This window comes from Poromitra crassiceps (assembly GCF_964638095.1).
Source record: "Poromitra crassiceps genome assembly, chromosome: 10".
NCBI classification, from domain to species: domain Eukaryota; kingdom Metazoa; phylum Chordata; class Actinopteri; order Beryciformes; family Melamphaidae; genus Poromitra; species Poromitra crassiceps.
The window spans coordinates 1,324,369-1,346,188 of NC_139631.1; the positions used below are offsets into that span (position 1 = coordinate 1,324,369).

The 21,820-nt window shown below is 43.1% G+C and overlaps 2 protein-coding genes across 2 annotated transcripts in view; both read right to left on the reverse strand.

Moving 5' to 3' along the window:
• txnrd2.2 (thioredoxin reductase 2, tandem duplicate 2) overlaps positions 1-3,007 on the reverse strand; it is a gene marked incomplete at its 5' end in the record, with an annotated part of 41,192 nt that extends 38,185 nt beyond the window's left edge. The window contains 4 exons of the mRNA XM_083644380.1: positions 62-206; positions 329-385; positions 696-761; positions 2,929-3,007. Of these exons, the coding sequence (XP_083500506.1) occupies positions 62-206; positions 329-385; positions 696-761; positions 2,929-3,007 (347 nt within the window). The remainder of the gene's footprint in view (positions 1-61; positions 207-328; positions 386-695; positions 762-2,928) is intronic.
• Positions 3,008-20,754: 17,747 nt separating this feature from the next.
• arvcfb (ARVCF delta catenin family member b) overlaps positions 20,755-21,820 on the reverse strand; it is a gene marked incomplete at its 5' end in the record, with an annotated part of 166,718 nt that continues 165,652 nt past the window's right edge. Inside the window, one exon of the mRNA XM_083643878.1 lies at positions 20,755-21,721. The remainder of the gene's footprint in view (positions 21,722-21,820) is intronic.

A 21,820-nucleotide genomic window follows, 5' to 3' on the forward strand; every position in this document is an offset into this window, starting at 1 on the left:
CTGTCTCTGACTCTCCCACAATAGATGAACCACTGCCATGTTACTGTTCAGTTAGGCCTACCAGTCATGGGAGATGGGCCCTGCGATCTGCCAGCCGTACTTCTTAGCGTCTTTGAGTGCCGTGCCGAGCAGAGCAGCCTGGTGCATGAGCTTCTTAGGAATGCAGCCAACATTGACACATGTGCCACCAAGGCCCCACTTGGTACCTGTATGGAAAAGCATCTCCTAAATACTCGTCAACAGTACCTTTGAATCTCCCATCCACATGCAGTGTTCAGTCCATTTTTGTAGTCAGCTGATAGAGCAGCCTCAGAGAAAATTACTTTACCTTTAACAGATGGCTCCACATAGTCTAAAACAGCAACTTTCTGTCCCAACTGTGCCGCTGTAAACAATGGATATGTTGTCAGGGTATATTACTATACTGTAAAACATCACCGTACAAAGCATAGTAGTAGTGCAAAAATCAGGCTACGATAACAGGTTCTTCAAATGAAGCTCTTGTGAACATGAACATTCACTATAAAATTAGGCCAATGTCATCTATGCTGAGGCAACTTCTCGATCAAATGGCCACTGGTGGCTATTAGTTGCCCAAAAGGTTGCCCTGCAGTGTATATTAGGTAATGCCTTTGAGCCCTGCAAGGCATCCAGAAACTCCATTCTTCTGCGCAGTAGATGAGCCAGAAACTCACCTTCTTTGGAACAGGCAAGCCCCCCTGAGCCTCCACCAATAACAACCAGGTCATAGTCATATTTCCCTGTATGAGGAGGACATTGAAAGATTAATCAGAAAAGTCGTTATTTTACAGAGTAGGGCTGCAACTAATGATTATTTTCATTATTGAATATCGATTAATCTGTGATTCTTTTCTCGACTAATAATCGATTACCGGTAGTCGTTTGGTATATAAAATGTAACAAAACAGTGAAAAATGTCCATCACTTTTCCCCCAAAACCCAAGATGACATCCTCAAATTTCTTCTTTCGTCCTGACCAACAGTCCACAACATAAAGATAATCACAATCAGTTTACTGGCATAACGTTAGAAGACAAAAGAAACTAGAAAACAAAAAAGTAATCTGAACGATTAATCGATTATAAAACTAGCTGGCAATTAATTTTGATCCATCGAGTAGGGCTGCAACTAGCGATTATTTTCATTATTAATTAATCTGACGATTATTTTCTCGACGGCACGGTGGCTCAGTGGTAAGCACTGTTGCCTCACAGCGAGAAGGTCCCAGGTTTGAAGCACGGTCCATCCCAGTTCCTTTCTATGTAGAGTCCGCATGTTCTCCCTGTGTTTGTGTGGGTTTCATCCAGGTGCTCCGGTTTCCTAGCCTGACTCGGCCAGACGGGGGCAACATTTACCGGTTTCCTCCCACCATCAAAGAGATGTAGGGTTAATACCATGGTTAATACCCCTGTCAGTGCCCCTGAGCAAGGCACTGCAAAAAAGAGTTGATCAGGGCTGAGAGGAGTTGCGCCCCTCAGTCCTCCTCACATTATTCTCACGTGGTCATACCCAACGTCTCACGTCAGCACACTTCCAGCGACAGCGCTACTGCTAGACTTTTTCTGCCTTCAAAGGAAAGTCGTGAACCTGTGTTTATGAGACTGGAAGTCGTCTACACATGACATGCTTGGCATTCAAGTGGTCACGTCATGCACAGGGCCCATATCCTCACATATCATTGTAAAGCCTGATAATGGAGAATTCAGTTGGGCTCGTCTGAGGATGACCTAAAAAGAAACAATAAAAAAAGATTCTCGACAAATCGATTGTTTGGTCTATAAATGTCAAAAATTGGTGAAACATGACAATCACTTTTCCCCCAAAGTCCGAGATTACTTCCTTAAATGTTTTCATTTGTCTTGGTCCTGACTCCTGAGAGTCCTGACCAACAGTCTACAACCGAAAGATTTTCAGTTTATTGTCACAGATGACTAAAGAAACAAGAAAATATTCACATTTATGAAGTTTGAAGGAGATATTTTTATATATTTATATGCAGTGCTTGATTCATCGCCGGCTCGCATATGCAGCTCAGCCGCTGCGCGGCCTCGCCCGCATCTCGGCTGCTGCGTGGCCTCCCCTGCTCTATTGGCATGCACAGTGCACATTTGCCCAATTACGCATCATTGATGACATCCCTCACTGATGACATCACAAATTGCTCTAGTGACCATCACTGATCACATCATGGTGTGCTTGAGTGACATCACTCAGTGCACAATTAACTCCCATGTCATAGACTTTGTGACATCATCAGTGACATCATTACTGACCAAAATCATCACAACTCACAATGTGGGACAACGTGGGACAAAAATTGCAGAGAAACAAACAAACAGAACCCACTTACTCCCTTTTATATGATGATTGCATTTTATTTATTTATATCTTAAAAATTAGTCTAAATAGGGGGGGGGGGGGGGGGGTGACGATTAATTTTCTGACTAAGTCCTAGCTACTTGGTCTGTATCTCAGTTCCTGACATTTTGATCAAGTTTTCCCCAGGCAACGTTAACGTTTAGCCATTAAGGATACAAGTTTATGTCATAACTTAGGTGGTCATAACGTTACCAGTTACATCATCTCTTAATTACATACGGTATCCCCTTACGTGCTCTCTTCTATGGAGACCGTCACGCCACGCTCCATTCAAAAATGTAAATAATGTTGCTTTGCTTATCGCTAGCGTTACACATTATTTTACTTGGTATACGTTATGCCATACGCTGGGACACAAGACAGGTATCTGAATGGACGTTGGGTAACGGTGTTTGGCTACCTCGCCTTATCTAACTTAACGTTAGCAACTAGCTAGCTCACCTTTGAACTTTTAACACAACGAGCCAGGCAATTCTTTATGTACACGAGAAGAAGCTAAGTTCACCGATTTAAATAACATAATGTTACCTGTCAGGTTTCTTGTCAAATTGTAGAAACAGTTACTAGCCCTTTTCCACCGGTGTCTGCCTCTACAGAAGGCTGCCATGTTGTTGTTATAAAAGGACCTCATCTGAGTGACTGGTGTCTGGTGATTTGCCTGAATGAAATTGATTGGCCCACGGTATTTGCCCCCAAAATATGTATATAATAATAATAATAATAATAATAATAATAATAATAATAATAATAATAATAGTTTCCCTAAAATGTATTTATGAATGATTGAAAGCTATTTCTTAACTAGCAGCTCACAGACAATTAAAAGAAAGGCTTGAATGTGTGAATTTATACTGCCACCACTTGGGATGGAGTGTGGATTGTGATCAAACTAGTAGGAGCACTGATTCGCCAAACCTGCTTGCTTGCAGGCTATCAAATTTCTTGTGATTTTACAATGGATTTTACTTTATAACTAAGATGCTTAGGGAAAATGTAGTGGAGTAAAAGTGAAAATTGACAGAAATATAAATACTCAAGTAAGGTACAGATACTCAGAAAATATACTTAAGTACTGTACTTCAGTAGCTGACATGTGTACTTTGCGAGTACAGTGGCAATACATGTAAAGCTAATCTAGAACAGAACCATCCCATTCAGTTTCCTGAACTGGGGGGGGGGTGTAAATTGGAGGTATTCACACAGAAGTGAAAGTTTTCAGGGATGATCAGCCATTTATAATTACTAGTGACAGTCAAGGAGATACATGAAAGCTGTGATCTTATTGGTGGGATTGCACGAAATTCAACACTGCAATTTCTTTCTGAACACTAAGCCTCCCCTGAAACAGTTTGGAGGCCCCCTGGGGAGGTCCACCTCCCACTTTGAAAACATCTGATTTAAACCTTTGTCATCATTTGCTTCTAGCCATTCATCTGTATATCAACCACATGCACGAGGGGAAATAACAAAACACCCTTGAAACAACTCCCTCTGGTCCTCATACTGTAGCATACATATTTCATCAGATTGAATAAAGGTGGAATGGATATTTGGTAGACTTCTTACATGACGTTTTTCAGGGAAGTAACAGAGTTCAAGATTATTTAAAAAATGCATTGATACAAGGCCTTCCTTTGATAAACTTAATTTTTTATTATTATTCATGACACACAAATATATACAAAAAAAGCAGTTTTTATACTAATAAGAATGTAAAAAGAAAAGAAGCATTTTTATTCTTCCAAGAACAATTAAAACAGAGGGGGGGGGGGGGGACAGAGGAGGGAGGAGCGGTCCTGGACAACCAAAAACAACAGTCTCACTGGAGAGACAGGAGCCTACAGCAGAAATAATCTAATTAAAATCTCACTGGCTCAGGACATTTAATCAAACTCCAGCATGACGAGAAAACGACAAAGTTCAGATCTGGATAATCCATTTCTTTCATTAGTTTGGTTTCCAAAACCTGGACAGCACTCTGCATCCTCCGTTATTATTCATGACATACACAAATAATATGTAATATTTGTAATACAAAAAAACAAAAAAACTGTTTTTATACTTTAAAACCTGTTGGTCAAAACTGTACACTGCTCCCTTGCCCTCCTCATCCAGTCCTCCAATGACGTTAGATATAGTAGGGGAAGAACCTCCTGCTGTACAAGATGGTGGACAACATGGCTGCTATGGCTCCGCTGGTCATTATCTTGTTGTTGGAGTGTTTGTACATCTTTACTCTGGCATCAATGATTTTAGTCAGGGTCAGGCAGTCACCATGGAAACCACCGCAGCCAATGACAGTGGTGTCTGTCAGCTTGTAGCATTTCGGGGAGTCACGGCTGTGAATGGAATAGCCTTCACTGAGACGCGTGTCTGAGGCTACGATGGCAAAGTCTTCACCGGCAACAGCAAAGACAGTCCCTCCATTGAAAGCGTATGGTGAAAACCGTTGCTCTACCGGCAGTGTTCAATTTGGTATATTTACAAAACGTGGCTGTTCCGTTTGGTGACCTTCCACTTGGTGACCCTCCAGGTGGAGGTGCGCCGCTTCTTGCGGCTGTCTTCATTGGGGAAGCGCTCCCTCAGCGGGCCACGGTGGGCCTTGGTTGTGGCCTCTATGCTGCTCCTGCAGTTGGAGAAATGAAACCAGGGATGAGATCATGGTGACACCAACAAGAACACTTTAGCTGGAAATTCTGTGAGTGCGTGTCCGTGAGGGAGGCGTATTCACATGAAAGTGTCCAAATATATCTGTCAATATATGATATAGTTGCCTGGGAATAAGATTAGGCAATAGCCAAAACAGTGGTGGTGGGCAAAGTAGTAGACATCATTCGGCCATTTTGCTGAAACAGCAGCGGGAGTGTTATGCAGGGTTAGATCAGGGGTGTTCAAAGTCTGAGACTGTGGGCCTCCCCCCAGACAAAGCTTGGAAAAAGGAGCCCCCACCTCGCTCAATTCCTGGATGCCTATGGGATCATGATTACCGTATGTTATTTGATCCCATAGACAGTCAACAATTGAGCCAAGACTAGACTCTTGTCTCTATTCTTTGGGGACAAAAAAAGGGGGAGGGGGAGGCAATTGCATTTGAAATGGCTGTCACAGATTTGTAGGTCTTGCATTACCTTGTGGCGTTATGCTGCTGCAGCTTGTTCTCCATGTCCTTCATCTTGTTCTCATGATTCTCCTTGTCCACTAGGTTGTGATCGATCTCACGATGCAGCTCTGAAATCTGCACAACACCAAGAAGGACAGACGGCTTAGTGTGAGAGTATTACAGACATAACACAGAATAATAGTTTACAGACATAACACAGAATAATAGTGAAAGCGCAGCAGGCTCAGGCCTTATCACAGCAAACTATAGTTGCTGCAGTGATGAATCAAACTGCAGGCTAGGTTATTGTCTAAATTGTTCTACCGTCAACAATAAGTGAAATTAGTTGTGTATTTCAGAGCTTTTGTCTTCAAAGTGCTGATCTCATTCTCGTTCGCCTTCACCTCGCAAGACAGGATCTGTTTTTGAGTGAGCTCATGATTAGCAACTGGTCAATCAAACACTTTAAATACTGTTCAATAAAAAAATAAATGTTGTCTCCATGTACCTTGTTCTTGGCATCCTCCAGTTCTTTTGCTAGCTTTTCATTGGCCTGGATGAGCCCCTCATTTGTCTGGATGAGCATCTCGTTTGCCTGGATGAGCCCCTCATTTGCCTGGATGAGCACCTTATTTGTCTGGTTGAGCCCTTCATCGCTCTGCTTCTTAGCACAAACACAGAATACATCAAGAAGAAAAGAAGAAAAAACATTAGCATCTCATCAATAATCAGCAAGTATGTTTAGTGACACAGCTTTCATTGCTCATTGCTCATTAGGGCCCTACAGTGGTTTTATCCTCCAGAGGTGACTGGACAGGACTACCTCATCAAATTACTCAGTAAGGTCATTGGGTTAGGGTTAGGGTTAGGCCTGGCCTTGGGATTGAGATGGCCCACAAGAGACCTCTTCAGGTTAAGGATGCAGCTTCAGTATTTCCATCTCTCTTTCTGTGAGCATGTCTTATAGGAAATCTAACCATAGAGGCCTTGTTACTTACAGAATCTTGTCCTGTGTTCTTGGACACCAGTGGGACGGTGAGCCAGCTGTTCTTTGGGAGTCTGTTGTCCTCATCATCGTTCAGAGAACAGGGGCTCAGAAACATGGGGCTGTCGTCAGAAATCTCCATCGGCTGCATGGGAGGCGAGGCGAGCTGGACACGGAGGAACACAAGTGGGTTGGACTCAGACAAAAAAAGTTTGTAGACTAGCACATGCTTCCTCCGATACATGTGGGCCGCTTCTTTTCACCCGACAGCCGGCAGGACATAGCGCGTGGGAGGATCACGCCCCCCAGTTCCTCTCCCCACCGAACAGGCGTCCCGACCCACCGGCTTCCCACCCGCAGACACGGCCAATTGTGTCTGTATGAAGGTCTGGACTGGAACAAAAACACATTCTGGACCCAGGTTTGTACAAAGATGGATGGCGGTAAAGATATCAACTAATCTGAAAACTTTGAATCAATGCCCTCCTCTTTGAGAGAGATATGTATCATCTGCTGGCTATTGTAAATCCAGCTGTTTCCAGCACCCCATATGAGGATGTACTCTGTTGCTTCCTGATTTCCAAAAAAAGAGTAATTTATTGTACTTGGTGATAAAATGTGATTCTTATTCCTCCCTGTGAAGGCAGCTCAATAGGTCCCCTTTTAAACACAAATGCTGCCTCAGGTCTTGTTGATGGGCTCAATTCAACTGTAAGGCTTTAATCTGACCTTCTGACTGTAGCTTGGCTGAGTTCCATCTGTAGGTAGCATGTTCTGAGCTGTATTTTGTATTACCAGCTGTTAAACAGAAGTTTTACGTGATTAGCTGGGGGGCTGGGGATGACTGAATCCAAAATGCACATAATCTGTCTTTTTGGAAGGAAAAGAGGTCGGTGGCCATGTTTGGAAAGTAGTGCCGGCTACTTCTTTTCCTTCCAAAAAGACAGATTATGTGCATTTTGGATTAATATTTAATCGTGTGGTGAGTACCCGAAGCACAACATGTATTTTGGCGCTGTGAGATGTGTGTTTTGGCAGATTTTTAACGGCTGTACCATTACCCTCCATTCTATGGTGATACCAACTAACTTCACTAACTTAACTTCACTAGCTCACTGTAAACTGCACGGACAGTGCTGGTAAGACATGGTGTATCTTGGTTATGTGGCAAATGAGCTAAACTCCCAAAAAGTGGAGTATCCCTTTAAGACACACTGTGTGTATGTGTGTGTGTGTGTGTGTGTGTGTGTGTGTGTGTGTGTGTGTGTGCACGAGAGAGCACCCCCTCACCTCCAGATTGAGTGCCGGTATCTCTATCTCAGAGATGCACTTGGTGATGATGCAGTCCACCTCACAGGAATGGTCACAGTGGATGTCTAGCGTCTTCAGGCAGCTCTTGTGGCACGTTAGAGAACACTGTAGTGTGAACACATTAAAGCACGTAAGAGAACACTGTAGTGTGAACACATTAAAGCACGTTAGAGAACACTGTAGTGTGAACACATTAAAGCACGTTAGAGAACACTGTAGTGTGAACACATTAAAGCACGTAAGAGAACACTGTAGTGTGAACACATTAAAGCACGTTAGAGAACACTGTAGTGTGAACACATTAAAGCACGTTAGAGAACACTGTAGTGTGAACACATTAAAGCACGTTAGAGAACACTGTAGTGTGAACACATTAAAGCACGTTAGAGAACACTGTAGTGTGAACACATTAAAGCACGTTAGAGAACACTGTAGTGTGAACACATTAAAGCATGTTAGAGAACACTGTAGTGTGAACACATTAAAGCATGTTAGAGAACACTGTAGTGTGAACACATTAAAGCCTCAATCAGTCACTTTTTCACCTTAAAGGGATAGTGCGGATCAGAGCATGTGAGCGGAGCGTGGGGATTTTGGCTTGAGCGGTGAGCGAGGAGGACCAGAGTGGTACCGGAGCGAAAGTTGGAGCGGCACCGATCACCCGCTCCAGTTTCGATCACAACATGTTCGAATCAGAATGCATCGGTGTGTGGCCATGTGCACGCCCACTGTTTTCGTACCAGTTTTACGAGTAAAACTTGATAACTCCGTGACCCTAGAATGTCCATCTGGACTCGTTTTTCTCCACTCAGATTAAGCTAGAGCTCCGCCCACGGGACTCATGCATCGGCAAGTCAGCTCCCCATACACTCTACAACTGGTATGGAGTTCATACAACTTTATGTCCAATAATCCACACTATCCCTTTAATATAACAGCTTTTTAGTCATTGAAGATGGTAGAGTGACTTGTAACAGGGAGAATGTCACCTCTATTGGTCACACACCGCCCTCCAAAGGCCTCTCCTGGGACTAAGCAGTTGTGTGCCTGCGTCCCAGAGGCAAGATGCGCGCATGCGCTGTACAGCGGAAGCGTTGTGTTCATGAAAACAAGGAAGTAACTCGGTGCAGATTTGCTACAAAAATGACGTTTCACGTAACTATGGATTATTATTTCATCACGTGGTGAGTACCCGATGTCACATCATGTACACAGAGCTAAAACCCACTTTTCATGAAATAATGAATATCTCTCAGAGCAGTCATCTCTCCAAGAGCTTGGTGGTAGAGACATGATGAAAAGTCATCTCACCTCCTTACACTTGGACCCCTTGAACAAAGGAATGTAGTCATCACACTCCCAGCACTTAGCACGGGTCCACAGCTTCTTCATGTGGTGCGTCTGGGCCGCGGTGGACACACCGATGTTGCGGACCGGATGTTGAGGTCCGGTCGAAACCACAGCGTCAGCAGGCTCCATGTCGTTGATATCTAGAAAAGACAAACATCCCCCTATTATAGCACAGACAATTATAGACGAATCAGTGGCAGTCTTTCTGTCTAAACAATGGGGCCATTAACAAAATGTTGGCAGCACTAGGAAAAAAGTAATTAGTTGCTAAAGCGCACAACAGGACTGTTTGTGTGTGTTTTTCATCGTCTTCTTCTGGCAACCAGCTTGTAGGTGCTGAGCGTGTGTTAGAGATGGAGATGAAATGTATTGAATGAGAATAAAATGATCTGAATTACAGTTGCTGAGTTACTAATAATGAGTAGTTAACTATTTATGCAACGCAGCCAAAAATGTAAAATGCATGTCGGCATAAATGATACAAGAGAAGCCCAAAAATATAATTAACAATCAATCTTAATCAATGGACATGCACACACTAATAAATCAGCATCACACACCCCAAAACTCATTAGGCCTATAGTTGATCAAGCACAGGCTATGACAATAATAGCAGTACATTATGTTAAGCAGTGGTAAATACAGAGGTGATGTGAGTGAGTAAAGTACCCATCCATGGTGAGTAGTTTACCCACCTGTTTGCACTCATTGATTCAGGTGATGATCTGAAAATAGGCGAGTAAACTGCCTCATTTCAAAGAGGTGGGTAAACTGCGTTTACTTGCGTTGTTTACCATGCACTACTACACCCCTGGATTATGTAACATGTAATTTGAATGAGATGACCAAGTGACGTTAACGATAGATAGCGCGCAGCACAGAGAGTGAGAGAGGGAGGGGTGCACACGGCACTGTAATAATCCCTGCCAGAATAACGTTAATTTACCGTTACCTGATGTGTTGAGTGAGGCCGTCGAAAACTGCACTTTGCTTCCTCAATTTGGTAGTTTCACTTCAGGTTCAGTTTGTTCGCTAATATAAGTTCAAACAAACTGGCATAAGCCAGCAGCGAGCACACTCACCGGTGATTTCAAAGTTTCGGTGCACGGCACAGGAGGTACTTAGTAGGAGAAAGAGAGCCAGCACACAAAAATGTCCTTTCGTTTAGTTTATTCCAGCTTGACACCAGGTACGTCTGTGTGTGTGCTGTACCTGGTGTCAAGCTGGAATAAACTAAACGAAAGGACATTTTTGTGTGCTGGCTCTCTTTCTCTAGCCTGACTCCACCAGACGGGGGCGGCATTGTTCCATAAATTCACAATCCACCTCAGTCTGGCCCTGGCCTCAGAGATGCATTCAAACCGGCCGCCACACAGGCGCACCAATCAGCGTGAGCTAGGGGCGGGCTTTAGGCGAGACCGGGTGTGACGCCACCGAGAGGCGCCTCTGCGTTTGTAGTTCTTTCACTATTCAACATGGCGGCGGCTACCGAGGCTAGCTCCAGTGTGCTAGTCAAACATTCTATTCAAAACAATAAGCTAACATAAACGTTAAACACTTGATCTTACAGTGAGTACGAAACCGTAACTGTATTGCTGTAATGTTATCAACTATGAACGTTAGTAAACAAGACATTGTTGTAGAATTTGGGGAGATAGCCTCGCTAGGCTGGGATAACTTATTAGCTGTAAGGCTGTAATGGCTAACGGCTAGCCATTCACGCAAGTCACACAAACACAAAGCCCTTCTCACTCTCACCACAGCCCAGTAAACATGCAATCTGTTAAACCATCATTTTTGTTCCAAATCGAAATAAATCATAACGTTAATCAAAATGCCACTGAATTATTAGCTAATCAACACAGAACTGCAAAGATCAGTGTGATGTATTGTCCCTTTACTGCTAGCTGAAGTGTATTCTGCTATGATTGGAATGTTGGCTGCTGTTTAATAAACCACGTTAACTCACGTTGGTGTCCGAGTGACATATTATGTTATACAGGCGAGATTAAAGATCTCAGGATACAATACAACAATCAGTTTATCTGATATTTTCCCCCGCTTGCATAAAGTATACTGTGAAGTGTGAATATAGCTCTAGCATATAGTAGTCCTATATGTCTGATATTTTGGAGCTGTTATTCGAGAAATTGGTTTATCATAGAACATACCGGTAGCTTAAGATTTTGCACTTGTACTTTAGATAGGGGGTAAACAAACGTCATGGGAGCCAATACTAGGAATACGGTATATCAACAAGGAACCATTCTTAAAGTTAGAGATTATATCCAAATACATGCTGCATGGTGTAACCAGGGTGTTTTTCCTCTTCTCTGTTGACGTCCTCTGGGCTCCAGGCAGCTCCCTTTCGCAGATTCATCTGACAACATCTTTATGCATTTACATCGTCTTATCATTTGACCCAATCGTGCCTCAAGACCAGCAGATTATGTAACAACAACACCACACACGGCCGTCATTTCTCCGTTTAGTTTATTATTACAAGTAAGCAAATAACATTCTCCAGTCATGCGTAAATATCTACCATTCCACTGACACATGCTAAAATTCACCAGTTAAATAGTAGCGTTAAATCATTATATTGTATCAAAGCATTTGGTTGTTGCCATGATCATAAAGGCTAGAGAGCGTTGCGTCTCCATGACGTTAGCCGTCCAGGGTGCGTGCCACTCGGTGTCATATCGTGTCATCAGTTCCCTGAAGAAACGAACAACGATATGTGTTATGAATGAATCGCTGTTAACGTTAACATTAATCATCAATCATCAGACGTAGCACCCCAACCTCCAAATGTTGCTATCGTTAGCGTAACATCAGTTAATCCAATCAGTTACATTTAACGTGCAAAATGGCCTACCTGCACTTCATCCTCAGTCAGACATCTGCAGTAATTCTTCTTTCTTTTGGCAAATTGAATAGTCAATGGTTGCACCCAATATTCACCTTACAAAAACAGCAAAAAATCTGCGACCTCCATGCTAACTATTAGCAATTGTAGTCCTAGCTGATCAGGCGCTGCTACGTCATGAAGGGAAGTCGATCTGATTGGTTGGCGCTGGCAAGCCCAGACGGTGACAGACAGACGGTCCATCCAATCACCTGCCTAGTAGCTTGAAAAAAGTGACCGCCCTCTTCAGCAATGTAGCTTGGCCGAATCCAGATGGATGTTGTTTGTGAAACAGATATTTGAAGCAAACTCATCGATCTGGCAGCGTCAGGTTACTCTTTCTCCAGCTAATATAAGTGTTTAGACAGATCGCACGTCGTGTTTCAAGTATGGTTTCAAGCAATGAGCAGCATCCACAACGATTCCAATGAAGTTTAGTATTATGGGGGAGGGGGGGGGGTGCAAATCTCGGCCGGTACAAACCGCCATTTTTAAGTTAAAACAGCACCAAAACATTTTGGGGATGCAATTCTCATGGGGACGTAAAACACCTGTGCTGATTGAAGCAGTTACACGACGGAGACAGCTAGCTGCTTGCTGTTCCAACTTAACGTTAGAACAGCTACGCCATTTTAGGTCAGACGTTAGCTAGCTAGTGTTTTTTGTCCCAATACAGATTTTTCAAACGGCTCACCTGTCGCTGTATCCTCCAGAGTCGTCCCTGCTCGTTTAAGAAAAAACCTGGCTCGATTAAATGCTGACATCTTCCAGTCTTGAAGAACGGTCTAATTATATCTGTCTATCTCAACTACCTCTCTCTGGTCTCTGCTCCGCACTGATCTTCCAGTCTTGAAGAACGGTCTGATATCTCTCTATCTCAACTACCTCTCTCTGGTCTCTTCTCCGCACTGAGGTTCAAACTGAGCGCGCTGGGGTTTTGTCGCGGCTCCGTCGACCAATGACAGTGACCGCCCCCCTCCCCCACCGCTTATTTGCTCCGCCCCCTAGCCTTCCCGTCACGTTACGTGATACGTACGTGATACGTAACGTACGTGAGACCGCAGCGCGAAAGAGAGCGACCCATGATATGTGGGGATATCTCACTGTCTGTCGGTAATGAGGAAAATCATTGTATGCGTGTGTGTGTGTGTGTGTGTGTGTGTGTGTGTGTGTGTGTGTGTGTGTGTGTGTGTGTGTGTGTGTTTACATTTGTTTTGTGATATTGTGGCATACGTTAGCTAGCGTTACCATATGCTAACATCTGCGTTATATGCTAACACTATGCTACGCCACCTGCCGTTAATGCTTTGATGCCATTTCAAACTAACCTCAGCTAAAGCATGACATCATGTCAACCCGTGTTACTGTCTGGCCCCGTGATCGTGAAATAGCCAAACTCCATTCAAAAACATGCAGTTCTAGCTCTGATATAACGTTAGCTCGCTGTTATAATGCAGTCTGTCTGAAGTAACAGTGTTAGCACTTAGCAGACAGTGCTGTTTGTAATGTCTCTGATATGTCTGTGCATATTTCTAGCTTATTATTATTATAATTATTGGTAATATTATTCTAGTTATTGTGGCCTGTGTACAATAATGCTGATTGTAGCTTCCTATGCAAGCTAGCACACTGTCACCTTAGAAAATGTGGATAAAAAGCATATTTCTAGCTCTGTTGTGTCTGTATAGCTCAGTGTGTGTGTGTGTGTGTGGGGGGGGGGGGGGCTAACGCATCATGAAAGTAACATAGGCTATTACATGTAATATATTACATTTAGCAGTAACTCAGTAATATAACTTCTTACCAATAGGATTTCAGTAATAACCAGTTACTTTGTCAAATAACACATTTATAAATTGAGTTACCTTTTCTTTTTCTTTTTTTTTATCAAAGCACATAGGCCTATATTTAAATAAAGATACCATCATTTCCTAATCAAATTGTGTGTTGTTTATGCAAATAACCACTACAGATGACAATAACTAAGGAAAAGGACAACATTTAGAATTTTGGCCGGTTTACACTGAGACAGTTGAAATTATTTTTCGGGATGGTCCTGGGGCAGCGATGTCATTCAGCTACTGCTGTTATTTTGGTGAAAGTAATGCAAAAGTAGTGTAATAAGTAACAAGTTACTCTACACAGACAGTAATATTATAAAGTAACTTATTACTTTCAAATGAAAGTAACTTTCCACCTAATTTCAGAGAACATCGTCTCTCCTGTAGTGGAATGAACACATATCATTGATGGCCCACTGGCAGATGCAGACATAAATACAATGCTTTTCCAAATGTACACATTCACTGGGCAAAGTAGGAAAACTACTTCAACTTAGCTCAGTGGTTCTCAAACTGTTTCACGTCAAGGACCCCTAAACTGACACAAATTAGACCACGAACCCCTATTTGATAAGACTTTGTCCCAGGGTCCCCATCTGATACGGTTTTTGCTTTTAGATGTATTACAGAAAGTGTATGAAACCCATGATCAAAATAGCCATACATTGTCATTATGTACTACTAGGTTATATACATCTGATAGCCTACCATATTAGACACAAACACACTTGTGTCTTAGCCTAGGTCTAGGTCTTCTCTAGGTCTCTTTCATGACACTCATGGTTTGCATTTTGACTATACCTTTACCACAAAGCGAACAATGAAATGGTTTATCTCCTGTGTGGATTTTCATGTCTCTTCAAGTCTTCTTTGACGAAAACCTTTACCACAGACTGAGCAAATTAATTGTTTCTCACCTGGCAACCATGTGTCTTCAAGTCTTCTTTATGACCAAAACCTTTACCACATGGCATGCTGAATGTGAACTATCATGTTTCCTTTTCCACCAAAACATTTACCACAGACTGAGCAAAGACATTTTTCCTCATCTGTGTGGTCTATCATTGTTTTTTACCAAAACATTTACCACAGACTGAGCAATTAAATGGTTTCTCTCATGTGTGCACTATCATGTTAGCCTGGGTAAACCCAGCCCCCACGTGACCTGCTCTCAGACCTGCTCTCAGTCACTAGGTGACTGTAAGCAGGGTAAGCCTGAGAGCAGGTCACTGGGGGCTGGGTTTACCCAGGCTACTATCATGTGTGACTTCAACTGTCCTTTATAACCAAAACCTTTACCACAGACTGAGCAATTCAATGGTTTCTCTCCTGTGTGGACTATCATGTGTCTCTTCAAGTGTGCTTTACAACCAAAACCTTTACAACAGACTGAGCAAAGACATTTTTTCTCATCTGTGTGCCCTATCATGTGTCTTTTTAACTTTGGTTTATGACCAAAACTTTTACTATAAACTGAGTGTTTATTTCCAAGAACTTCACTGTTTCACTCGTTTTGATGAAGCTGTGAGGACTGAGGTTTCTCTTCCTCATATTCACTCTTCACATGGACAGCAGTGAATTGGAACTTGGTGATATCAGCCTCCTCCGGCCCTTGAAGCTGCTCTCCCTCCTGACTGGTCCAGAGTTCCTCCTGTTCCTCTTTAATGTATGGGGGCTCTGGGTCCTCCTGAAGCTGCTCTCCCTCCTGACTGATCCAGAGTTCCTCCTGTTCCTCTTTAACATGTGGGAGCTCTGGGTCCTCTTGAAACTGCTCTCCCTCCTGACTGATCCAGAGTTCCTCCTGTTCCTCTTTAACATGTGGGAGCTCTGTGTCCTCCTGAAGCTGCTTTCCGTCCTGACTGGTCCAGAGTTCCTCCTGTTCCTCTTTAATGTGTGGGGGCTCTGGTCCAGACTGGGGCTCCACTCCTGCTGCTCAGCGGGAACCTCTTCTTTAATGACCAACAGCTGCTGGTGGTCTGGAGGCAAGGCTGCGTTGTGCACAGCGTCCAGTAGTTTTCGATCTCCTCTTTTGAAAGAGAAGCTTCCTACTCGTACTCTGCAGTCAGGCGCTGCTTCACCAAAACTCTCAGCTTCTGGAATTTCGACATTTTCACACAGTGATATGAACTATTTACTGGCAAACTATCATTCAAAGCTCCAATAGGACGAATCAGCGTGACGTCACTGCCACCCAGAAATGCGGAACCCCGCGGCAGTTAACTAGCATGAGTTGTGCCGAACAACTCAAAAACTATACATCACATCGCTTATATTTTGACATCCTGAGTGAGAGCAGAATTAGGTCAAGAGTTTGATGTATAATATATGCATGTTGTGTTAAAGTTGTGTGAACTGTTGCAGTTTTAAAAATGTAAACAGGGTCAGCCGGGATTGAGATGGTCCAGGGGCCAGGTCCGGCCCTGGGGCCGCATTTTGCCCATGTGCTCTAAAGCGTGATCTCAGGAACGCCTTGAGGGAATTTCTTCTCAAATTTGGCACAAACATCCAGTTGGACTGATTGAACCGATTACAATTTCGTGGTCAAAGGTCAAGGTCATTGACCTCACAAAAGACGTTTTTGGCCATAACTCAATAATTCATGGGCTGATGATGACACAATTTCACACAAATGTCATTAATAGGATAAAATGATGAAGTGATGACATTTTATATCTAAAAGTTGAAAGGTCAACGTCACTGTGACATCCTAATGTTTTGCTTACCACTGTAGCTGAGAAAATGATATCGGATCATTCTACAAAAACGGTGGAAGTGCTGTCACTTTTGCAGAAACTAAAATCCTTTCAATTGACCTAATAATCACATTAATCACATTGATTTGGCAGCCAAGATACATTTTATGAGTCCACCCTCTTTACCTCCTCTCCCTGGATGACAACCAGGACAGGGGGCCTCAAGAAAAATAGTCTTCACTACATATAGCCTATTTTATGAGTCTCAACAGACGTGGAGGCATATAACAGTGAGGCAGTTATTTCTAGTTACTTACATTTTTTCTTCCATGTGGTGATGTGAGGCTCCATCTGTAGGCCATCTTAGGACTTTCTCTTAGTTGCTAATAAGCTCAACTTTATAACGGTCCTCGTGAAAGTTGGGCATGCAATAAAACACACAGGCAAAGCAAACACCTTCTTTCCAGGCATGATTTATTGAAAACACACCAAATTTATACTCTACAAACCAGTATTTTTTTTTCCGTTATGTTGAACAAGTGTAATACTTGCCTCTGGGTATTAGTAAAATTAAAATAATACATTCTGTCACTGTGGCATCGCTTCTGCTTGCTACGAAAGCATTAACAACTTTACTCCTCTAGGAAATCAAAATCCGTTTTTTGAATGTCTCTATTTTTTTTTAAAGTTTATAATACAATGTAATACAAGGCAAAAACCCACCAACAGTCTAACTACACAGGGGGGAGGGGTTTTGGGGAGGGGGGTGCTGGCGGCAGAGTGAGAGAATGTGTGAGTTGAGTGAAATGAGAGGGGGGAGAGAAGGGAGATGGACAAAGGGGAGTGATATGGGGGGATGACAAGGTGGAGGGGGGGGGGGGTAAAGTTATATAAAACACACTGTTATCTTCATCTACCATGGAAAAGGTTAAGGCACATGATAGGTACAAACACATCTGCTACTGAGTAGTACAGTTACTTCTGACGGTCTTGATATCTACACAGGTAGGTCTTGCTTGATCTGACGTCTCTCCGTGTCTCGCGTTTATCCTACAGCATTATTTTGTAAATGTACAACACGGTGTGCATCCACAAAACCAGCAAACAAAGTCCCTGGACACAGCCTCCTCTCACATGTCACACGTGTCAATGCAACTCCCGTTTCCTTTGGTTGTGGCACTGCAGAGCGCAGTCAGGAACAGTCAAATGGTTCTTTGTTGCAAGGGTTCAGTATTGTCCAATGAAAGCACACACTTCTGAGGACACACGAAAGGGATGCTGGGATTATTATATCATCTGTTTAACCTCTGAAATTAAAATTTACACGTTGAATTTTTAAGTTTTTTGTAGTTTATTCATATTTACCACAACATACGTCTTTGTAAACACTGTGTAAGCAAGCTGTATAAAGTCACGTCACAAAGAAAAAATCAGACTCCAATGCAGGCACATGCCGCTCGCCTAGATGACGCATGAGTGATATACCAACTTGGAAAATCCGCAGCTCTCTCTTTCCGACTCCTGTCCCGGGTTGAGTCGGGACAGCCCGGAAAGGAGACGTCTCCTGTCCCGGGTCGAGTCGGGAGAGCCCGGAAAGGAGACGATTCGCATCACCGCTGAACGTTGAACCATGTGTGCAGTTTCAACTCCCTCTCTTCAAGCAAACTTCTCAGACTAAAAGCCCATTCACATATAGAATGATAACTGTAAAGATACCTAGGCCTATAAAAAGATTGAAATCGTTATAAGTTAATATAATCTGTGTCCACACTACAACGGTAACTATAAAAACATCCAAAACCACAACTATAAAGATATTCTTGGTTCCAACTCAGAGTGATTTTTCTGGCAGTAGAGACAACAGTATTTCTTTTTTCAACCAATCAAACTAAAGTTCTAGAAAAAAGGGGTGGGAGACTGCAAATGCGCTATTATCCTATGTTTTTCTAATATGACCGGGGGCGTCCGGGTAGTGTAGCGGTAGATTCCCTGCCTACCAACACGAGGGTTGCGGGTTTGCGGCCCCATGTTACCTCCGGCTTGGCCGGGCGGGCATCCATACAGGCACGATTGGCTGTGTCTGCGGGTGGGAAGCCGGATTATGTTGTATGTGTCCTGGGCACTGCACTAGTGCCTCCTCTGGTCAGTAAGGGCGCCTGTTCGGGGCGGAAGGGAACTGGTGGGAATAGCGTGATCCTCCCACATGCTACGTCCTGCCGGTGAAGCTCCCCGCTGTCAGGTGAAAAGAAGCGGCTGGCAACTGGGCATGTATCGGAGGAAGCATGGTGCTAGTCTACGGCTCTCCCCAGGTTGGCAGAGGGTGGAGCAGCGACCGGGAAATTGGCCAAGTACAATTGGGGAGAAAATGGGAGGGAAATCCGAAAAAAGAAAAAGAAAATAATAATAAATCAAATATAATATGACCGGGAGGTAACATGAGTCTCCAGTAGCCTGTTGAAACTGTTCAGGCAAGTTGATGTTACAAGTGTTTCTCTCAACACAGGGACAGGAGACTTTTGATCAACAGTAGATGCAGTGTGCAGAGTGACACCTACTGGTAAAGAAACGAACAGCGTCACTTGGTGAACATTAGTACCATTAGCTCTCATATAAACAAACTACAATATTATTATGAAAGCACCATCAAAAAAAAAAAGATCTGTCATCTCCTCTCTCTTTTGCAATGCGTGAACCCAAATCCTTCGTCTGTCGTTATTTACTTTACAGAGTGAGCAAAAATAAGATCACGTCGATAATCATGCCCCATTTTCACTGTACTGTAGTGTGAACGCTTGAGCAACAGCATATCATGATAATTCATAGCTATCTTTATCTTTATAGTTGTCAGTCTAAGTGTGAATGGGCCATAAGTGGCAAAATGAAGTCTCTCTGCAACTCCACATCTCCGCTGCCCAACCTAAAACTTTGTAAAAATATATCTATATATATGTGACCAAACTTGATCTGGTTTTGCTTTGTACAAGATGATGCAACTCCAACCCCCCAAACCCCCCCCCCCGCCCCCCACTCACCCGAACCGCATCCACTCGTCCTCTACCCTCCTCTACCCTCTTCCTGCACATGAATGAATTAGTTAATATCCAAATGACACCACAAAAAACTGGCACTTGGAAAGAATATAATATAAACATCTGTACAGTTTCTCTTCATGCTCCCTCTTGAATATTTCTCTTTAAGATGCGTAAGGGAAATCAAAGGGTGGTTCAGGGTTGTCGGTAACTTGGTCTGACTGCAGTGGGAGAGAAAATGTTAACGTTAGTAACACTGCCATCTCGTCTATCCTGTGACGTCTGGCTCTGTCTCATCTCATGTCCATTTGAGACATTTCAAAGATTCGCGGGGGGGGGGGGGGGGGGGGGGGGGGGAGTGTCAGACACAGGTTTTCACCTTAAGAAAGAAATTGGGAGATATTTTTCTGTAACTTTTTTTGACAGTACAAAATATAAATAGGTGATCGTGGGCGTGACTCGACAAGATTCAATACACACTTAAGTTACGTGGTTATTTCTCGTTCACGTGGTGATCCTTTATCAAATGGGATGTGCTTTCCAAACAATGTGATATGAATATACAACTAAGTGTACGTTCACACAAAGAGCGAAAATCGCGCTACTTGCTCGAGTTTGACCGCACAAATCATTCAGCAAAGTTGAAAGTTGCGAATGAGGCGAAAATCACGTTATTCACGCCGCAAAATGTCACTTCATTCTTGCCACCCGGGGTCTACTTGCGCATTTGCATTGACTTTGTATGTAATCTCGATGCGCAAATTTTGCGAAATCGCGTTCGGTGTGAACGCCCAATATGAAGTTGGTAATTTCATTTTTTTCTCATTACATTTTTCTGTTTTTTTCTTTTCTTTATGACCCTAATATACATTTATATAAAACCAACAAAAATATAAAATGCTTTTAAATCTATCCTTTCAACATCAAGAGAACAATCCCCTGCCTCTCTCTTTTCAATAACACAAATCATTTATAAACAAAATGCCTTATATCCTCTTTAATACACATCATTGACAAAGAGCAACCAGCCGGGAAACTCAGACATCCGCTCGGCCACACAAACCGAGTGGTCACATCGGTAACCGTGGTTCTATGGATGAGGGTCAAAACGCTACTGTAAAAGGGCCAAGTGGCGTGTGGACCCACATGAAATAGAAGAGTAGACTAAGCTTAGTCTGGCGATGTATTGTGACCAGAAACTGCGTCACTCCATCGGATGCACACACCACATCACTTCCCTTTCTCCAGACCCCAGTTTGCAGACGACACTCTCCTTGCTTTGTGAAATGGAACAGCATCCAATAACCTCTTTCAAAGCATCTCAGTGCACTTTTCTTTTCTGATTAAACACAGTGAACCAAATGGATTGTAAGTCTATGAGGGCAGGCTGCTACAGCTCTCTCTCAGGCTCGCTTTCTCTCTTTCTCTCTCTCTCTAGTGTCCATCCCACCAACGTTCATTGACCTTCAAAAACACCAGTCCAAACCACATCAAGTCGGAAATCCCAAATGAAAAATAACAAAAATAAAACAAAGGGGAAAGGGGGAATATCACAATTTGGGATTAGTTGTCCACCAGACCAACCGAAAACATCTAAAACATCTGAAAACCCCCAAATCCGAGGCAGAAACCTCTTCCAGATGTGAAAAGTGAAAAAATAAGTCCATTTCCATCTCTTCCTCTACAGGTTTCTTTCCAACACACTTTTGCTCTCCATTCAATCCCTTCACCGGGCGCCGTCCAACCTTCACACGTCCATGCCTTTTATTTGTCAAGCCGACCTTCTCTTGTCACTGGCAGAGCTCAACGAGAGTCAACGCTGTCAAATTCTCACCATGTCCAGTGGGAATGTAGATATGAGAAAGTAGTAGAAGTTGTCTGTTTTGATTCATTTTTTTCCATTTCTGTTTTTCTTCTTCTTCTGAAAAGCATGAGAATGCCGGCTGCTGCTGGGTAGTCGCTGTTGCAATTATCCTTTTTTTCTTTCTTTTTTAAATCCTCTTTCCTTTACAAAGTCCAACTCCAAAGATGAGCTCCATATGTAATGGCAGTGGTGATATGAGATATCCTCTAGTTTGGATGTTGAGCTGTTGTTCTTTTAAGCCTGGAGCACAGGGACAGTAGAGAAACAATATTAGGAAAACCATCTACAGTACAACAAGGGTTTCAGTCCAAAATGCAACATCCACCAGGAGCTACCAGC